At 39.4% G+C, this 16,779-nt stretch overlaps 1 protein-coding gene across 2 annotated transcripts in view; it reads left to right on the top strand.

Annotated features, from left to right (window-relative positions):
• Positions 1-16,779, top strand: part of EPHA7 (EPH receptor A7) — a 176,561-nt gene that overhangs the window by 154,518 nt on the left and 5,264 nt on the right. For both annotated transcript variants that reach the window (XM_074948122.1, XM_074948121.1), the window contains exons 11-16: positions 1,729-1,914; positions 2,476-2,537; positions 3,516-3,725; positions 4,642-4,791; positions 9,709-9,902; positions 13,775-13,930. In XM_074948122.1, coding sequence (XP_074804223.1) covers positions 1,729-1,914; positions 2,476-2,537; positions 3,516-3,725; positions 4,642-4,791; positions 9,709-9,902; positions 13,775-13,930 — 958 coding nt within the window. The remainder of the gene's footprint in view (positions 1-1,728; positions 1,915-2,475; positions 2,538-3,515; positions 3,726-4,641; positions 4,792-9,708; positions 9,903-13,774; positions 13,931-16,779) is intronic.

Genomic DNA, 16,779 nt, shown 5'->3' with positions numbered 1-16,779 from the left:
CAGAGCTACTGCCCCTTGTGGATTTATGTGCAGCTGCGCCGATGTGGCGCTTCTAGTGTGGACTAGCCCTAAGTAAGTGGCATTTAGCATGATACTAGAGCAGCAGTATCTCTTTCAATACAGCATTACTCTTTATGCTGCCTGTTTAAAATTCAAGATTGGTACAGTACAATCAGTAAACGTGGTCTTTGCTGGTGTGCTAATCCATTGTTTGAGATGAGAGACTACCACATCAACAGTTTAGAGTAAAAGGCTCTTGTGCTCCTCCTTTGATTAGGCTGAAATGCTATTTGTCAAGTCACTTTGAGCGAAATCTTGAAAAACAGCGCATGTAAACGAGGTGGAATTTAACACAGAAATCCAGTTCTGCTGTCACTTACAACAGGTTAAATCCAGAATAACTGTTGGCATCCCTGGAGTTACTCTGGATTTGCACACACATAAGCAAGAGGAGTTTGTTTTCAGTGTGTAAAATGGGCTTTCTGGAGCATGTAAATTAGAAGCAGCGTTGCGGTGCAAGTGTCGTTTTTGCTGTGTTTAGCTATGGTCCAAATCAGTGGATGCGATTAGCTAGCAAGATTGAAAGGGAAGGTATACCTCTTCCAGCAGGCTGACAGAGACACAAAGGAACTGCTATACTACACAGCAAAAACGACTATAGAACGTCTGCTAGGGATATTCAGAAAAGCAGCATAGAATTCTGAGTGTGCCTCAATTATTATGGTAGGATAGAATACTGAGCCTGTCTTGGATGAGTGCTCTGTGAGCATGTGTTTGTTGATTTTCACAAGGGTTATGGGATTTTTCTTGCTAACTTTGTCATTGCCGTCCTGCTGATGCCACCTGTTATATGCAGGAGTTGGTGCCACTGTGGTGAGTCTTTGTTCTACACTATAGCCTTTTGTTTCTACCCAGTTCCCTGGTGACATGCTGAGCCAGTGGATGCTTGGCTGTGAGTATTACACACTCTGTGACATATCTTCTGGGGCCATCTATGGGCATGGCCTTGAATGCCTATGCCAGATGACCAACTTTAGCAGTCATTATGGTTGGACAAGCAGTGTTTGTGAAGGCGTTTGGACTTTGCCAGCCCATGCTGTTTTATTATGTGTGCGTGTGTTCCTGTTGTGCTGACTGGTAGAGCTGTTTGGAACAAATATGCACTTTCATCATGTAATCAAACAGAACATTTTGGGTTTTATGAAACTTTCATTAGAAAGGTTTTGATGTTGGGGCATGGGAGCGAAAATTTACCCATTTCATTGATTAATTAATTAATATCTTCCATTTCATAAACTTCAGTGTGATTATTCTATTTTTGACAGTCCTTTACAGTCTGATTCTGACCTCATACCAGTATAAATTAGAAGTAACTCGAAAATAGGTGTGAGTTAAGAATCAGGGCTAAAAAAAGCAAGGAAATCCATCATCCTTTACAAAACTATTTTATTTTACATATTTATAGAAAATATTACTGATATTTTATAAAGACATAAATATCAGGGCGGGGGGAGGGACTGACATAAAATGTTTGCTGTTTAGGCCCAATTCCTCAAAGAACTCAAAGCACGTACCTAACTTTAAGCTCTTGAGTAGTTCAGTTAAAATCAATGTGACTATTCATGGGATTAAAGTTAGACATGTACTTAAGTGCCATGTTGAATGAGGGCCCCAGAGAGGATATTATATAAATGAAATGTCATTCGTAGTCAATCTGCTTTATTTTAGGAGAGTTTGGTGAAGTGTGCAGTGGGCGTCTGAAACTTCCAGGCAAGCGAGATGTTTCAGTAGCCATCAAAACCCTGAAAGTTGGCTATACAGAAAAACAAAGGAGAGATTTCCTGTGTGAAGCAAGCATCATGGGACAATTTGACCATCCCAATGTTGTTCATTTAGAAGGGGTAGTTACCAGAGGTAAGTAGTGGCTGGATGTTTCAGTCAGATAATAAGCTAACTGGCAGTAATTGCTATAATATGTCCACGGTCAGAGATTCAAATTAGAAATGAACTGCATACTCTTAATGGATTTTCTCCTGAGGCATAACTAACTAAAACAATACTCACTTTATGCTACAACCTGAGGAAAAAATTAAGATGCACACATGATTAAAAGATGGAGTACTTTGAAATACACTATTTTTCTACTTTCAATTAGCCTAAAAGACCATGCCGGAAGATAAGGTTTCTTATGTCTTTTCATATTATCTGAAGTGTCATTTTCTCAGAGTCCTCGTCACACAGCAGGAGTCAGGAGAACACGCTGACATTTTGATTTGTACAGTTTAATTTTGCGAATCATGACCATGCTCCATGCAGACATTTAGGGACTTAGAGCTCAGTAACAGTGCTGGAGGCTTCAAGAATGTTGGTCTCAACTATTCAGCCCTTTTATAGGAGCAACATGTGTTTTATCAGAAAAAGGCACTCAGTTCAGATTATGGTTTTTCAAACAAAATGTCCCTTCTTTTCCTTTAGGGAAACCAGTCATGATTGTAATAGAATACATGGAGAATGGGGCCCTAGATGCATTTCTTAGGGTGAGTACCTAAGGGAAATATCTACAGTAATTCAAAATATATTATGTATGTTACCAATTTAGCATAATAAAACATTTTCTCAGTCTGAAATGTGAACATGGCAAACACCAATAGATCTTTAAATTGTCCCAGCAAAATCAGATTAGAAATCAGAAGACCAGGCAGGATCAAACTGATACATTTCTTGGCATTTAAGTGATCCAATGTGGTACAGAAATCATGGTTTTGATTACCATCGTAGATTGAGGTTAATACCATGATACCTGAAGCCCTGTCATGATATTAACGCATTTGTTTAGAGGAATAATTTATTTTTTTTAGAACGGTCGAAGTCCCTGCACAGGAATCCCTAAAGGAAGTACAGTAGTACTTCAGAGAAGAATGAAGGGAAAAGAAAAACTACTTTGTGACAATTTAGCATTTGCTGAGTGAGTGCTCAGAACTGCCAAGCAATGTCTTCACCATTTTAGCATTCCACATGTACAAGCCATAAAATGTAGAACGACTTGCAAAATGGTAGAGAAAGCAGAAAGATAATGATGTTTCCTTGATAAATTCTGTGCTGTAAATAAATCATCAGTATTTAGGATAAACAGAGGCTTTGATCCCAAAAGTGTAATACAGTTTATTTTTTATATATATTGATCATTGTAAAAGGTGAAGAACATGGAAGTGAGTTACAAACAATGCTATATGAAGTAGTTTAAAAAAAAAAGAACCTATCATGTCACAGGTTAATTAGGCTTTTATAACTTTCAACAGGTTCCATTACTTTTAAGAGTTTAGCTATTCAGGCCTTTCTCAACCATGTGTCCTGCTTTGTGGCTACATACAGTTTTGTTTAAAATGGATTGCTTTGCCCCGAGATGCATTGCCTTTGGGGTAAGAAGTGACTAGAGTGAAGAACGTTTGCAAAGCTGATTTTCTTTTTCCCCCTCAAGTGCATTAACAAGTGTGCTGCTCCTGTCTTCCCTTCAGAAACATGATGGGCAATTTACAGTCATTCAGCTAGTGGGAATGTTGAGAGGAATTGCTGCCGGAATGAGATATTTGGCTGATATGGGATATGTACACAGGGACCTAGCAGCACGCAATATTCTTGTCAACAGCAACCTTGTTTGTAAAGTGTCAGACTTTGGCCTGTCCAGAGTTATAGAAGATGATCCAGAAGCTGTCTACACCACTACAGTAAGAAACACAGCCATTTGACAATATTTCTTAGGGGTCAGGAGATCTTATTACAAACCAGGCAATAGCCTCTTGAAGATATGGTTGAGGGAAATACATTAATGGCCAGAGAGGTGCTAAGTAGTCCAAGGGAGTTACAAGTCGTCTTCAGAAACCTGGCTTTAAATAACTTTCAGTAAATGTCTAATAACATAATCCTCTAGTGAGGAGAATTCTTGGAAGGTTTTACTGGTTTTAGTGTCTCATTCATATCTTTATAATTTTCTGAATGAATGGATATGGAAGTTTGGTTTATAAAACTGTTTATCTCCTATTTGAGCTCAGTAAAAGTATTTACATGGAAATCCAGGGGTACTACTTTTTCAGAAGTGAGAATTAATCTCACCTGAAAGCTAACTAATGTAAGGCATGACTGAAACATTGCTGCTACTCCCATATAAGGTGTAACAATTCCCCCCCTGGATCTTCCCTTATTCCTAGTTGGGATCACTTTGCCATAGCTGTTCATAGGACACAGCTTACTCCTCTATTCTTTTGTCTAGCTAGCTCCACTTCCCATTCCTCCCTACCTTCAACCCTGCTCACTTATGGTGTAGATAATAGCTGCCTCATGGAGCTGATCCCTGATGCCTCACTGGAACTGCAATCCAGAGAGAACATACAGGATGCTAAAGTTGATCACTGACATGATCAGACATAGATTTTGAAGGAGCCTTAAGAAATTTCAGTGGGAGTTGAATGCCTAATTCCCTGAGAGTCAGACTCATTTGAAACTCCTCTGAAAATTCCAACATCGATCAACGTTTGAGAATGGCATAATTTTGGTGCTAGGGTTAATGGAAATAATTGTAAAAATGCCACTAAGAAAAACACTATGGACATTTTATTTATAAGCAAATCTTTTTTTTTAAAATAGGGTGGGAAAATTCCAGTACGATGGACAGCTCCAGAAGCCATCCAATATCGTAAATTTACATCAGCAAGTGACGTATGGAGTTATGGAATAGTTATGTGGGAAGTAATGTCTTATGGAGAGCGGCCTTACTGGGACATGTCAAATCAAGATGTAAGCTATACATTTGCTATATTTGTATGATTGCATACATGAGTACATATAAATAAATGTTCATATCAATTTTTTCTTTCTACACACACAACTTGTTTTAACTCATAATAATTTTTGTAAAAATATTCTAGGATTTTTATATAGTGAAAAAATAAATATATGATTATCTAGCCAACAACATTAAAACTGTCATCTTCTTTGACACAAGTATGGATTTTAGGTTTATATCACAAGACTGAAACAGGATTGGGGCTCCAGAAATGATAAGACAGAGAAGTACTTCTTATTTTATTACATTAAGCTTAGCAAGAATGACATGTTTTCATTCAAACAAGAATTCTTAGTTTCTTGAACTCATAATTATGGTTAGTCCAGTGGAAAAAGTTGTCCAAAGTCCAAGTTAACAGTTAATGACATACTCTAGCAATTTCACTATATTTTAACAATATTCTTGTTTGTATAAGATGTGACCTAAAGCAGTAGGTTATCAGTAATAGCACAGAATAATATTAATCTTGACTTTCTTACAAGGATATCTGTTCACACCGATTGTATACATAAACATATGCCAGAATGATTCTCATTCCGAGTTGTTCTTTTTTTTTTTTTTTTTTATTGAATGCTCGACATCAGAGTTTAAAAAAAAAAGCATATGAAAGTGTAAATGATGAGTCAGTTTGGCAGAGTGCAAAGTTGTTAATATTTGACAGGTCTCAGTGTCAAAGATTTCATGGACTGTCAAAATATGGGCAAACAAGTCCTTGGGGCAAAGAAAAAGAAATATTTACATTCCCTAGATGCCCAGTAGAGTTTCATTTCTTTTGACACCTTCCTTCTGTACTCGAGTCAAACATAAAAGGGGTCTGACAGGAATATAAGATGCCTCAAAGGCAAAGCTTACCTATCTTTCAGGGAAGAGTAAAGAAAAACTTTAAAACTGAAAAAAAAAATCCAGTATCTTCTTGCTGAATTTTTGATTTTTTTTTAATTTATTTCCTTGTATTGTAAACAGTTGAGGGAATCATGTAAATTATCCTTGTTCATAAAAACACTAATCTCAAATCCTTACAATGACAAAAGAAATGAAATGACAAGTTATATCCCAATTAGCATGTACATTAAGGATTTATAAATTCCTAGTAAAATAATTTCAAACACTGATGTGTATTGTGATATGCAGGTGTGCCCTAAAATGTGCACACACTGCGCACACGCACACCAACTAACCCTGGAGACTCACCCGTGTGGCAACATTTTAAAAACTGCCTCTAATTACCCACAATGAATTACAGTTACAACGAACCACAGACAGAAATGACAACACTTAAAATGTGTCTTTACCAGATTTGCAGATGCTGTCAGCTGTTTGTTCACTTAAAAGCATCATTTGTGCCTACAATTGAGTGTGGATGCAGAATTACAGGCCATGCTGTTGTTCCTTTAAAAATATGCCTCATTGAGTTTTCTGAGTTTGAAGGTTGTTTTTTTTTTATTCTCTACTATACTGTTTTATCCTATACTAACAGTTTTGGTGCCTTTGGATAGATTTGTGCGTAGCAACGCAATCATGACCGTCTAAGCACATTCCTGTACTCAGTGGATATATCCATACAGCGCTGAGAAGTACTAGCTGAGCATTCAACCCAAGAGCAATCCTGCAATTGCACAGCAGGATGGCTCAGGGTGAGTGGCACAGAACCCTGCTCACTGCCTTTCTGCAGGCACAGTGCTTATGCGTTCCTAACCCTCACTGCCAAAACTAGTGAACAGTAGTCACTAACTTGCTCAACTACTGTGCATAACTCTTCTCTGGTACCCATTAGAGCTTTGGTGTGTGTCCTGTACAGGGCTACTGGTACCCATACTTACGTGGAAGGAGGAGTTCACTACATTCCCTTTTCTCCATATTTGTGTTCCTCATAGGGCAGGATGTAGCCATGCAAATGATGATTTTCCTTCAGTTACTCAACTGTTTTCTGTTGTGGCATTTTAAAAAAGGAGCGTCCCTGGCAGTGACCTGTTACAACAAACAAAGCATCACAGTACCCAATTAACACAGCTCTATCCTCAAAGCTGGTAGCTCCTTATCTGAAGCCTGGACTAGGCAGGTCCTCAGGCAGCCTGGAAATTTGGGAAGCACAAAGGTGTCTAAAAGAAACAATGGGCCAAGCACAGAAATGGAGGAACAGAGAATTGAGGCAAATGTAAATGATACGAATCTGTGCTATTAGCATGAATCCTTGCTGTATTTGATTAGCTATATTTGTTCCTATAAACTATATGATTATAGTTTATAGAAAAAATCCCTTCATTCATTTTTATTTACTGCTTGTTATCTAGTTTAGAACTGTTTTTCCCTTTACATAATAGTAATATTTTAAAGCCACCAAAAATTTTAGCTATTAACCGTCAATTTAGTTCTTTGAATCTTGAACACGCATAGACTACATTTTTAATCTTTTGGAAATCACCTTCTTCCTACTCCCACCATTCTGGCTATAGCCAAATCCGTTCTTTTTTGTTTCCCAATTTGATCCTTCAGACTTGTTTGCTCACACCAGATGTCAAAGAAACTGGTCCTGCTGCATCCCTAAGGCCTTTCTAAAAATAATGTCATTATCATAGTCACTTCCTATCTATCTTCTGGGATCTCTCCAGAACACAGTGAGCATGTAAAAATACTTGCTAATGTGCCTCTCATTTCATTTGCCACTTCCTCTAAAGCTTTTGAATGTATGTTGTCATTCCTAGGAATCTTGTCATTTTTAAATCCCTTTAACCTTTTAATGGCTGTGGTGGTGTTGTCTGGATGCATTTTTATTATTCACTGATTGTCTCTACAAGCCTGACCTAAAACTGATATTTTTATAATGAGAGATACAAAAAAGGATTTTGATGTGTGTTTTTCTTCTGTCTGTAATTCCTGTATTCATTCTTTAGCATATCAGAATAGCACTTGTTTTTTTCATTTTGAATCATTGTTTCTTTTAAATGTGAGGGTTTTCCCCATAAATCTTGCTAATGGATCTTATCTCTTACTCTTTAAAATATTTTCCCTGTGTGTATACAGTATCCATTATTTGTCCCCTCACCCTCCTGTTATCTGAGTGGCACTTGTACTATCTCTGAGTATTCTTGGTCACTGTCCATCTTAGGTATTTATATAGCCCCCATTACTGAAGGGGCTGAGAACTTCACAGTTTTTAATGTATTTATTCTCACAACACCCTTGTGTGGTAGGGAAGTGCTACTCTTTATTTTACAGATAGAGTACGCAGGCACACTGAGGCTAGGTGTCTTGTCCAATGTCAGAAAGGAAATCTGTGGCAGAGCAGGGTATTGAACCCGTCTCTGATGAGAGCCATTTCAACTAGACCACTGGTTCTGAAAGCCAGTCCGCCGCTTGTTCAGGGAAAGCCCCTTGCGCGCCGGACCGGTTTGTTTACCTGCCGCACTCGCAGTTTCGGTCGATTGCGGCTCCCACTGGCCACGGTTCGCCGCTACAGGCCAATGGGGGCTGCGGAAAGGCGGCCAGCACGTCCCTTGGCCTGCGCTGCTTCCCGCAGCCCCCATTGGTCTGGAGCGGAGAACCGCGGCCAGTGGGAGCCGCCATCGGCCAAACCTGCGGACGCAGCAGGTAAACAAACTGGCCCGGCGCGCCAGGGGCTTTTCCTGAACAAGCGGCGGACTGGCTTTGAGAACCACTGCACTAGACCATGTTTCCTGGGGCTTCACTCTCCCTCTGTAAAAGATTCTGATACAACCATTGATTCCAACCAACTTTCTGAAGTTCATTCTGCATTCTTTGCAGTTGCCTTTAGTTTGCAATCCAGTGCTCTTGCACTTTCTCACACATCCTATGGAGTATTTTATAGATGAAGTTATTGTATTGACTAAACCTTGGATATTCACCAACTTTTATTTATCATGGCAGATTTATTTCATAGGGCTAAGCCCAGACCTGATCTTGGTTTTTCTACAAACTGAGAGGAAACAGTCCTGTGTACTCCCCATCAAGAATCGACACCCTTCCTTAGCAATTCTAATACAATTATGTCAGTCAATGTCACTGCACTTGAAATCTCCCACAAACAGTTTTTTCGTCCTTTTTTACAAGCCTTTCTTATCTGCATTGCTTCCTGACATGCTTTCTTATCCTGCCTGCAAGGTGCATAGCAGTTTCCTGTGATTTTTTTCTTAATCATTTCTATCTTTCTCTTAAATCCAAATGGACTTGACTGAGGAAGTCAAACAGTGGGTGTAATTCTTGCTTCAGACATTATGTCCTCCCTCATATCAGCATGTGCCACCTTCTCATATTAAGTCTGACCTTGCTTTAGACTGTTACATTAAGATATCACTCAGCCAGGCCTCACTTTCCCATATTACATTGTATTCAGATTGCTTGTTTGCCTCTAATAACATGGATTGGCATAATATGCAATTTTTTCTTCCTAATAATTTCTGTCCACTAAATATTTCCTGATTTTTTTTAAAGTCTGGGGGCTTTGGGGATTTTGTGGGTAAATGCACAGACTCATATCCATTTACAAATCAGTGCTTCAACTGCATCCTCTCTCTTAAAGGCCTTTGGGCAAATAATATTGCTTTCTAGAATATCTCTATCTATCCATTTATCTGTTGCACCCTAGGTGAATTTAATTGTTGCTCCCTGCTGCTGATTTGACTAGGTTATACAACTATGTTCTGCACACCATAGAGTAATATGTTTAATAATCATAGAAGATAAAAATCAAGGGTATTGTATGAAAACAAGAATTCTAGTGTCAAAACAACAGACTCTGCTTTCATAATGCTTTGACTGTTTAATTTAGTTGCTTGATTTTTTTCTCAGTTATTAAAATTCATTCTCTAAATATTTCTCCCTTGATGAAATCCTCTTGTTCTGGCCATTAGGTTATAAAAGCAATTGAAGAAGGCTATCGTTTGCCAGCACCCATGGATTGCCCAGCAGGTCTTCACCAGCTCATGCTGGACTGTTGGCAAAAGGAACGTGGTGAAAGGCCAAAGTTTGAGCAGATAGTTGGTATTTTGGACAAAATGATTCGGAACCCTAATAGTTTGAAAACCCCTCTTGGAACCTGCAGTAGGTAAGAAATCTGCTAGTGAGGGTTTATAATTCTCTGAACATATATTGACTCTGAATGTGTTCTGATTAGCTGCTGGATACAGCTCCCTCCAGCTGCTCATCCCGCTACTCTCCTTTCTTCCTTCCCTTTTTGTTCCTTCTCTCCCCATTTCTTCCCTAGATGCCATTCAGTAAAAATAAAATCCACCCAAAAATGACTTACCTAAAACAAAAATACCAAGTAAAAGAAAAAAAAATCTTGCCACTAACGTTCCTCCTGTTGGCAAACCATGAACTCTGTTCATTCTGCTTGTATGTTCTATCCCATTTCCACACCCCTCCCTTTGTATGTCTTGTCTATTGAGACTATAAATTCCTCAGGGCAGGGACCATCATTGTCTCTGTGATTGCATGATGGGGTCCTGGCCTCTATGCACTGCTGCAATAAAAATAATAGTAGTAATACAGTTAAGCTCGGAAGAATTTGATTTTTATTGGGAAACTTCAATTTCACTGTGCTTACCCGCAAACCGATGATAAAATATTTCCATCAATAATAATCAACGTTTACAAATGCAAAGTGAGAAGAAGGCTGCTTGAGAACTTAATTAGGGTTTGATTTAAAGATATTTATTTTGACATGTGATGTTGACAATTTTTGTTTCAGTGGTTAAAAAGCTTTAACTTTTTGAATCTCAATGTCGGCTGTCATTAAATAATTATTGTCCGATCCTACCATTGTCTGAGCCACCCCCCCCCAAAAAAAAAATTTCCCAGAACTGTGAAAATGTAATCAATAAAAATTGCTTAAAAATAAACATTGTTTTCTGTCAAAAATATAAAAAAGAATCAAATTCTGCCAAGCTTAAATACAGTGTCTAAATAGCCACCCATTTTTTACTGTGCTGCAGAGTGACCTCTCCTCCTTTTTACCCTCACGACTCTCTTTTTAATTCCATTCAGCCATTTCATCTTACTTAATTTTTTGGTATGACTTCAATGTTTTCTTCTTATAACTTGCCTGCTCCCATGAGTTACTCAGTCACAGTTATCTTGTGTCAGGAGTCAGGAGTCCCATGTTCAGATCCCAGCTCTGAGAATGACCTCATGTGTGACCTCAGGAAAGTCACTGCATCTTTCTCTCTTTCTGTTTCCCTCCATCCTTTGTCTGTTTTATCTATTTGAATCACAAGCAATTTGGGGTGGGGACTCTTTTTTTGATGATGTTCTTATACAGGGTCCAGGGCAATGGGGCCCTGATCTTGTTTGGTGCTACTATAATACAAATAATTAGGATTGTTGATTAATTGGTTAACTCACACGATTAACTCAAAAAAATTAATCGTGATTTAAAAAAAAAAATCGCAGTTTTAATCGCACTGTTAATAGAATACAAATTGAAATTTATTAAATATGTTGGATATTTTTCTACATTTTCCTATATATTGTATTCAGTGTTAATTGAAATCAAAGTGTATATTATTTTCTGCCATATATTTCGTATTATTTTTTATTACAAATATTTGCACTGTAAAAATGATAAACAAAAGAAATAGTATTTTTCAATTCACCTCATACAAGTACTGTAGTGCACTCTCTTTATCGTGAAAGTGCAACTTACAAAATAGGGTTTTTTTGTTACATAACTGCACTCAAAAATAAAACAAATGTAAAACTTCAGAGCCTACAAGTCCACTCAGTCCTACTTCTTGTTCAGCCAATCGCTAAGACAAACAAGTTTGTTTATATTTACAGGATATAATGCTTCCATGCTGATGACACTCATTAAAAAAATAATGCATTAATTAAATTTGTGACTGAACTCTGTGGGGGAGAATTGTATGTGTTCTGCTCTGTTTTACCCGCATTCTGCCATATATTTCATATTATAGCTACTCATGGGGGAATTCTGCGCCAAAAAACTAATAATTCTGCAGCAGAAACTTAAAAATTTGGTGCATGATATTATAAAATTTTGCTTTCTTTATTTGTCAAAATAATGCAATATAATCACTCTGGTTTCAATTATTTTGGTAATTTATTTAAACTACTATAAAATGGATAGAGAATTGAGGTGGGGAGCATTAGAGAAAATTCCCAAACCCCCTTGCCTAATAGTAATGTACATAGGTTTGATCTTTATTTTTAGTTATTAGTCAACAGATATATGCAGACACATGCTCAGTGTTGCATCGTAGCCAATTGAAGACCAAGTGAGGGCTGAGGAACCAAACTCAAAATTTAATCCAAAAATTTAGACCAATTCTGATCACTAAAGCACCATAAGCATTTATAAGGCCATACTGTCCTTTATACCACTCTGTCAATGTAGTAAAGGAGCTTTAAAACTTTTACACCTATTTTACTCCTGGGGGAATTCGCAAAGAGAATGGGAACAATTCATTAAGCAGGCAGGCTGCTATGTTCTGCTCTGCCTGAAAGGACAGTGTTTGTCCCACGCCTACCTCCTTAGAAACACTCTGAAGCCCTGCCCTTCCATGCTAAGCATGCTGCAATAACGAGCGAGAGGGACAAAGTGTGTCTCTCTCTCACACACGCGACTGCGGTGATTTACGTCTCTATTGGCTGCTCCGGTGCCTGAACCAACCTGCCTGCGCTTCCGGAAAAGGGTGTGTGACCACTCTTGCGGCTTCCTTTTGCTTCCCTGTCAGAAGTCATTTTTCTGGGGGGAAAGCAAAGAAATCTGCTGGGGTCATGAATTCTGCGCACACGCAGTGACGCAGAATTCCTCCAGGAGTAAAAATTTTAAGAACACTTTCACTTCAGATTTGACAAAACGCAAAGAAGGTACTAATGTGAGATTTCTAAAGATAGCTACAGCACTCAACCCAAGGTTTAAGAATCTGAAGTGCCTTCCAAAAATCTGAGAGGGATGAGGTGTGGAGCATGCTTTCAGAAGTCTTAAAAGAGTAACATTCTGATGCAGAACCTACTGAACCTGAACCACCAAAAAAGAAAATCAACTTTCTGCTGATGGCATCTGACTCAGGTAATGAAAATGAACATGCGTCAGTCTGCGCTTCTTTGGATGGTCATCGAGCAGAAACTGTCGTCAGCATGGACGCATGTCCCCTAGAATGGTGTTGAAGCATGAAGGGACATATGAATCTTTAGCACATCTGGCACATAAATATCTTACAATGCTGACTACAACAGTGCCGTGAGAACACCTATTCTCACTTGTTTGTCTGAGCAATTGGCTGAACAAGTAGGACTGCGTGGACTTACAGGCTCTGAAGTTTTACACTGTTTTATTTTTGAATGCAGTTTTTTTTGTACATAATTCTACCTTTGGAAGTTCAACTTTCATGATAAAGAGATTGCACTACAGTACTTGTATTAAGTGAATTGAAAAATACTATTTATTTTCTTCTTTTTTACAGTCCAAATACTTGTAATCAAAAACAAATATAAAGTGAGCAGTGTAATCTGTGTATGCTGTGTTGTAATTGAAATCAATATATTTTAAAATGTAGAAAACATCCACAAATATTTAAATAAATGGTATTCTATTGTTTAACAGTGCAATTAATTGCAATTATTTTTGTTAATCACTTGACAGCCCTACAGATAATAAAAAAGAATGTTGATTTCCAGTGGATAACAGTAGCCCATCAGGTTGACTTCACTCTTAATGAACTTTCGTCATGCATTACAATATGCTAAGGGGAATGTTACCAAAAGCTGCAAAATACTCTTACATACGTGATTGCTAGCCATAGCAAACAATTAACAGAACAGGTGAAATTGCATATTTGACCCTATTATTTTCTATTCCTATTTCTATCCTCCACCTTCTCTGACTCTGCCAAATACTCTGTTATGGTTTATTATTTTAGGAAACAATTTATGTTACTGTTTTCTTCTGCCTAGACCAATTAGCCCTCTTCTGGACCAGAACACTCCCGATTTCACCACATTCTGCTCTGTAGGAGAATGGTTACAAGCTATTAAGATGGAAAGATATAAGGATAACTTCACAGCAGCAGGCTACAACTCTCTTGAATCAGTAGCCAGGATGACTATTGAGTAAGTTGGCACTGGGCATGTTTGACCTACATTTAGCAACCTTCTAGGTAAAAGCCAAATAATATAAAGCTGCAAAATACTAGACCCAAATAGTACAAACTCAGTTCATAAGGCCAGATTCTGTCCTCACTGAGGTTTACTCAGCACAGGAGAGTGAGTCCAGGGAGCAGATCCTGGCTTCTTGATTCTCTGCCCTACGCAATTAGTGTAGTTTAGAGCAGCCCAGCAGCATCTCTAACCTATTCCAGTTAGTAACAGTCATTTTAGGACTGTCTGCCAACATAAAATTGGCAGAGGACATCAGTGGAACAGGAACAACCCCCTTCTCCTCCCTGGCATGTCCTTATGCTCGGGCTGAGGAGGCAGGAGGCTTAGAAGCTGGCCATGCCAGCTGAGAGCTCCCGCTAAAAGGGGGAATTCTCAGCTGCCCAGATATGGCCAGTGTTTGAATTTTTGGGCCACCTGGGTAGTACATATGTACCAGACTCTCAGAGAGATTGTAGCCCATTTTTTAATGTATATGAAAATCAGCATGGATTCACCAAGGGAAGGTCATGCCTGACTAATCTAATCGCCTTCTATGATGAGATTACTGATTCTGTGGATGAAGGGAAAGCAGTGGATGTATTGTTTCTTGACTTTAGCAAAGCTTTTGACACGGTCTCCCACAGTATTCTTGTCAGCAAGTTAAAGAAGTATGGGCTGGATGAATGTACTATAAGGTGGGTAGAAAGTTGGCTAGATTGTCGGGCTCAACGGGTAGTGATCAATGGCTCCATGTCTAGTTGGCAGCCGGTGTCAAGTGGAGTGCCCCAGGGGTCGGTCCTGGGGCCGGTTTTGTTCAATATCTTCAAAAATGATCTGGAGGATGGTGTGGATTGCACTCTTAGCAAATTTGCGGATGATACTAAACTGGGAGGAGTGGTAGATACGCTGGAGGGCAGAGATAGGATACAGAGGGACCTAGACAAATTGGAGGATTGGGCCAAAAGAAACCTGATGAGGTTCAATAAGGATAAGTGCAGGGTCCTGCACTTAGGACGGAAGAACCCAATGCACAGCTACAGACTAGGGACCAAATGGCTAGGCAGCAGTTCTGCGGAAAAGGACCTAGGGGTTACAGTGGACGAGAAGCTGGATATGAGTCAGCAATGTGCCCTTGTTGCCAAGAAGGCCAATGGCATTTTGGGATGTATAAGTAGGGGCATAGCCAGCAGATCGAGGGACGTGATCGTTCCCCTCTATTCGACATTGGTGAGGCCTCATCTGGAGTACTGTGTCCAGTTTTGGGCCCCACACTACAAGAAGGATGTGGAGAAATTGGAGAGAGTCCAGCGAAGGGCAACAAAAATGATTAGGGGTCTGGAACACATGACTTATGAGGAGAGGCTGAGGGAACTGGGATTGTTTAGTCTGCGGAAGAGAAGAAGGAGGGGGGATTTGATAGCTGCTTTCAACTACCTGAGAGGTGGTTCCAGAGAGGATGGTTCTAGACTATTCTCAGTGGTAGAAGAGGACAGGACAAGGAGTAATGGTCTCAAGTTGCAGTGGGGGAGGTTTAGGTTGGATATTAGGAAAAACTTTTTCACTAGGAGGGTGGTGAAACACTGGAATGCGTTACCTAGGGAGGTGGTAGAATCTCCTTCCTTGGAAGTTTTTAAGGTCAGGCTTGACAAAGCCTTGGCTGGGATGATTTGATTGGGGATTGGTCCTGCTTTGAGCAGGGGGTTGGACTAGATGACCTCCTAAGGTCCCTTCCAACCCTGATATTCTATAATTCACCACCACCACCCCCAGATCACTCTCTGCTAACGAGCATATCTCAAGGACTGGAAGATTTTGAAAAAATAACAAGGAGTCCTTGTGGCACCTTAGACTAACAAATTTGTTTGGGCATAAGCTTTTGTGGGTTAGAACCCACTTCATCGGATGCATGGAGTGAAAATACAGGAGCAGGTATAAATACATGAAAGGATGGGGGTTGCTTTACCAAGTGTGAGGTCAGTCTAACAAGATAAATCAATTAACAGCAGGATACCAAGGGAGGAAAAATAACTTTTGAAGTGGTAAGAGAGCTGTTCGTTACAGACATTTGACAAGAAGGTGTGAGTAACAGTAGGTAGAAATTAGTATTGGGGAAATTAAGTTTAAGTTTTGTAATGACGCAACCACTCCCAGTCTCTATTCAGGCCTAATCTGATGATATCCAGTTTTCAAATTAATTCCAGTTCTGCAGCTTCACATCGGAGTCTGTTTTTGAAGTTTTTTCTTGAAGAATTGCGTCTGTTATTGAGTGACCAGAGAGACTGAAGTGTTCTCCTGCTGGTTTTTGACTGTTATGATTCCTGATGTCAGATTTGTGTCCATTTGTTCTTTTGCGTAGAGAGTGTCCAGTTTGGCCAATGTACATGGCAGAGGGGCATTGCTGGCACGATGGCATATATCACATTGGTAGATGTGCAGGTGAATGAGCCCTTGATGGTGTGGCTGATGTGGTTAGGTCCTATGATGGTGTCCCTTGAATAGATACGTGCACAGAGTTGGCACCGGGGTTTGTAGCAGGGTTTGATGTTTTTGTTGTGTGGTATATAGTTGCTGGTGAGTATTTGCTTCAGGTTTGGGGGCTGTCTATAAACGAGGACTGGCCTGTCTCCCAAGGTCTGTGAGAGTGAGGGATTGTCCTTCAGGATAGGTTGTAGATCCCTGATGATGCGCTGGAGAGGTTTTAGTTGGGGGCTGTAGGTGATGGCTAGTGGCGTTCTGTTACTTTCTTTGTTGGGCCTGTCTTGTAGTAAGTGACTTCTTGGTACCCTTCTGGCTCTGTCAGTCTGTTTCTTCACGTCACCAGG

This window comes from Natator depressus, chromosome 3, assembly GCF_965152275.1.
Source record: "Natator depressus isolate rNatDep1 chromosome 3, rNatDep2.hap1, whole genome shotgun sequence".
Taxonomy (NCBI): domain Eukaryota; kingdom Metazoa; phylum Chordata; order Testudines; family Cheloniidae; genus Natator; species Natator depressus.
Note: the sequence above shows the minus strand (reverse complement) of the source record. Positions and strands in the feature narration are given on the sequence as shown.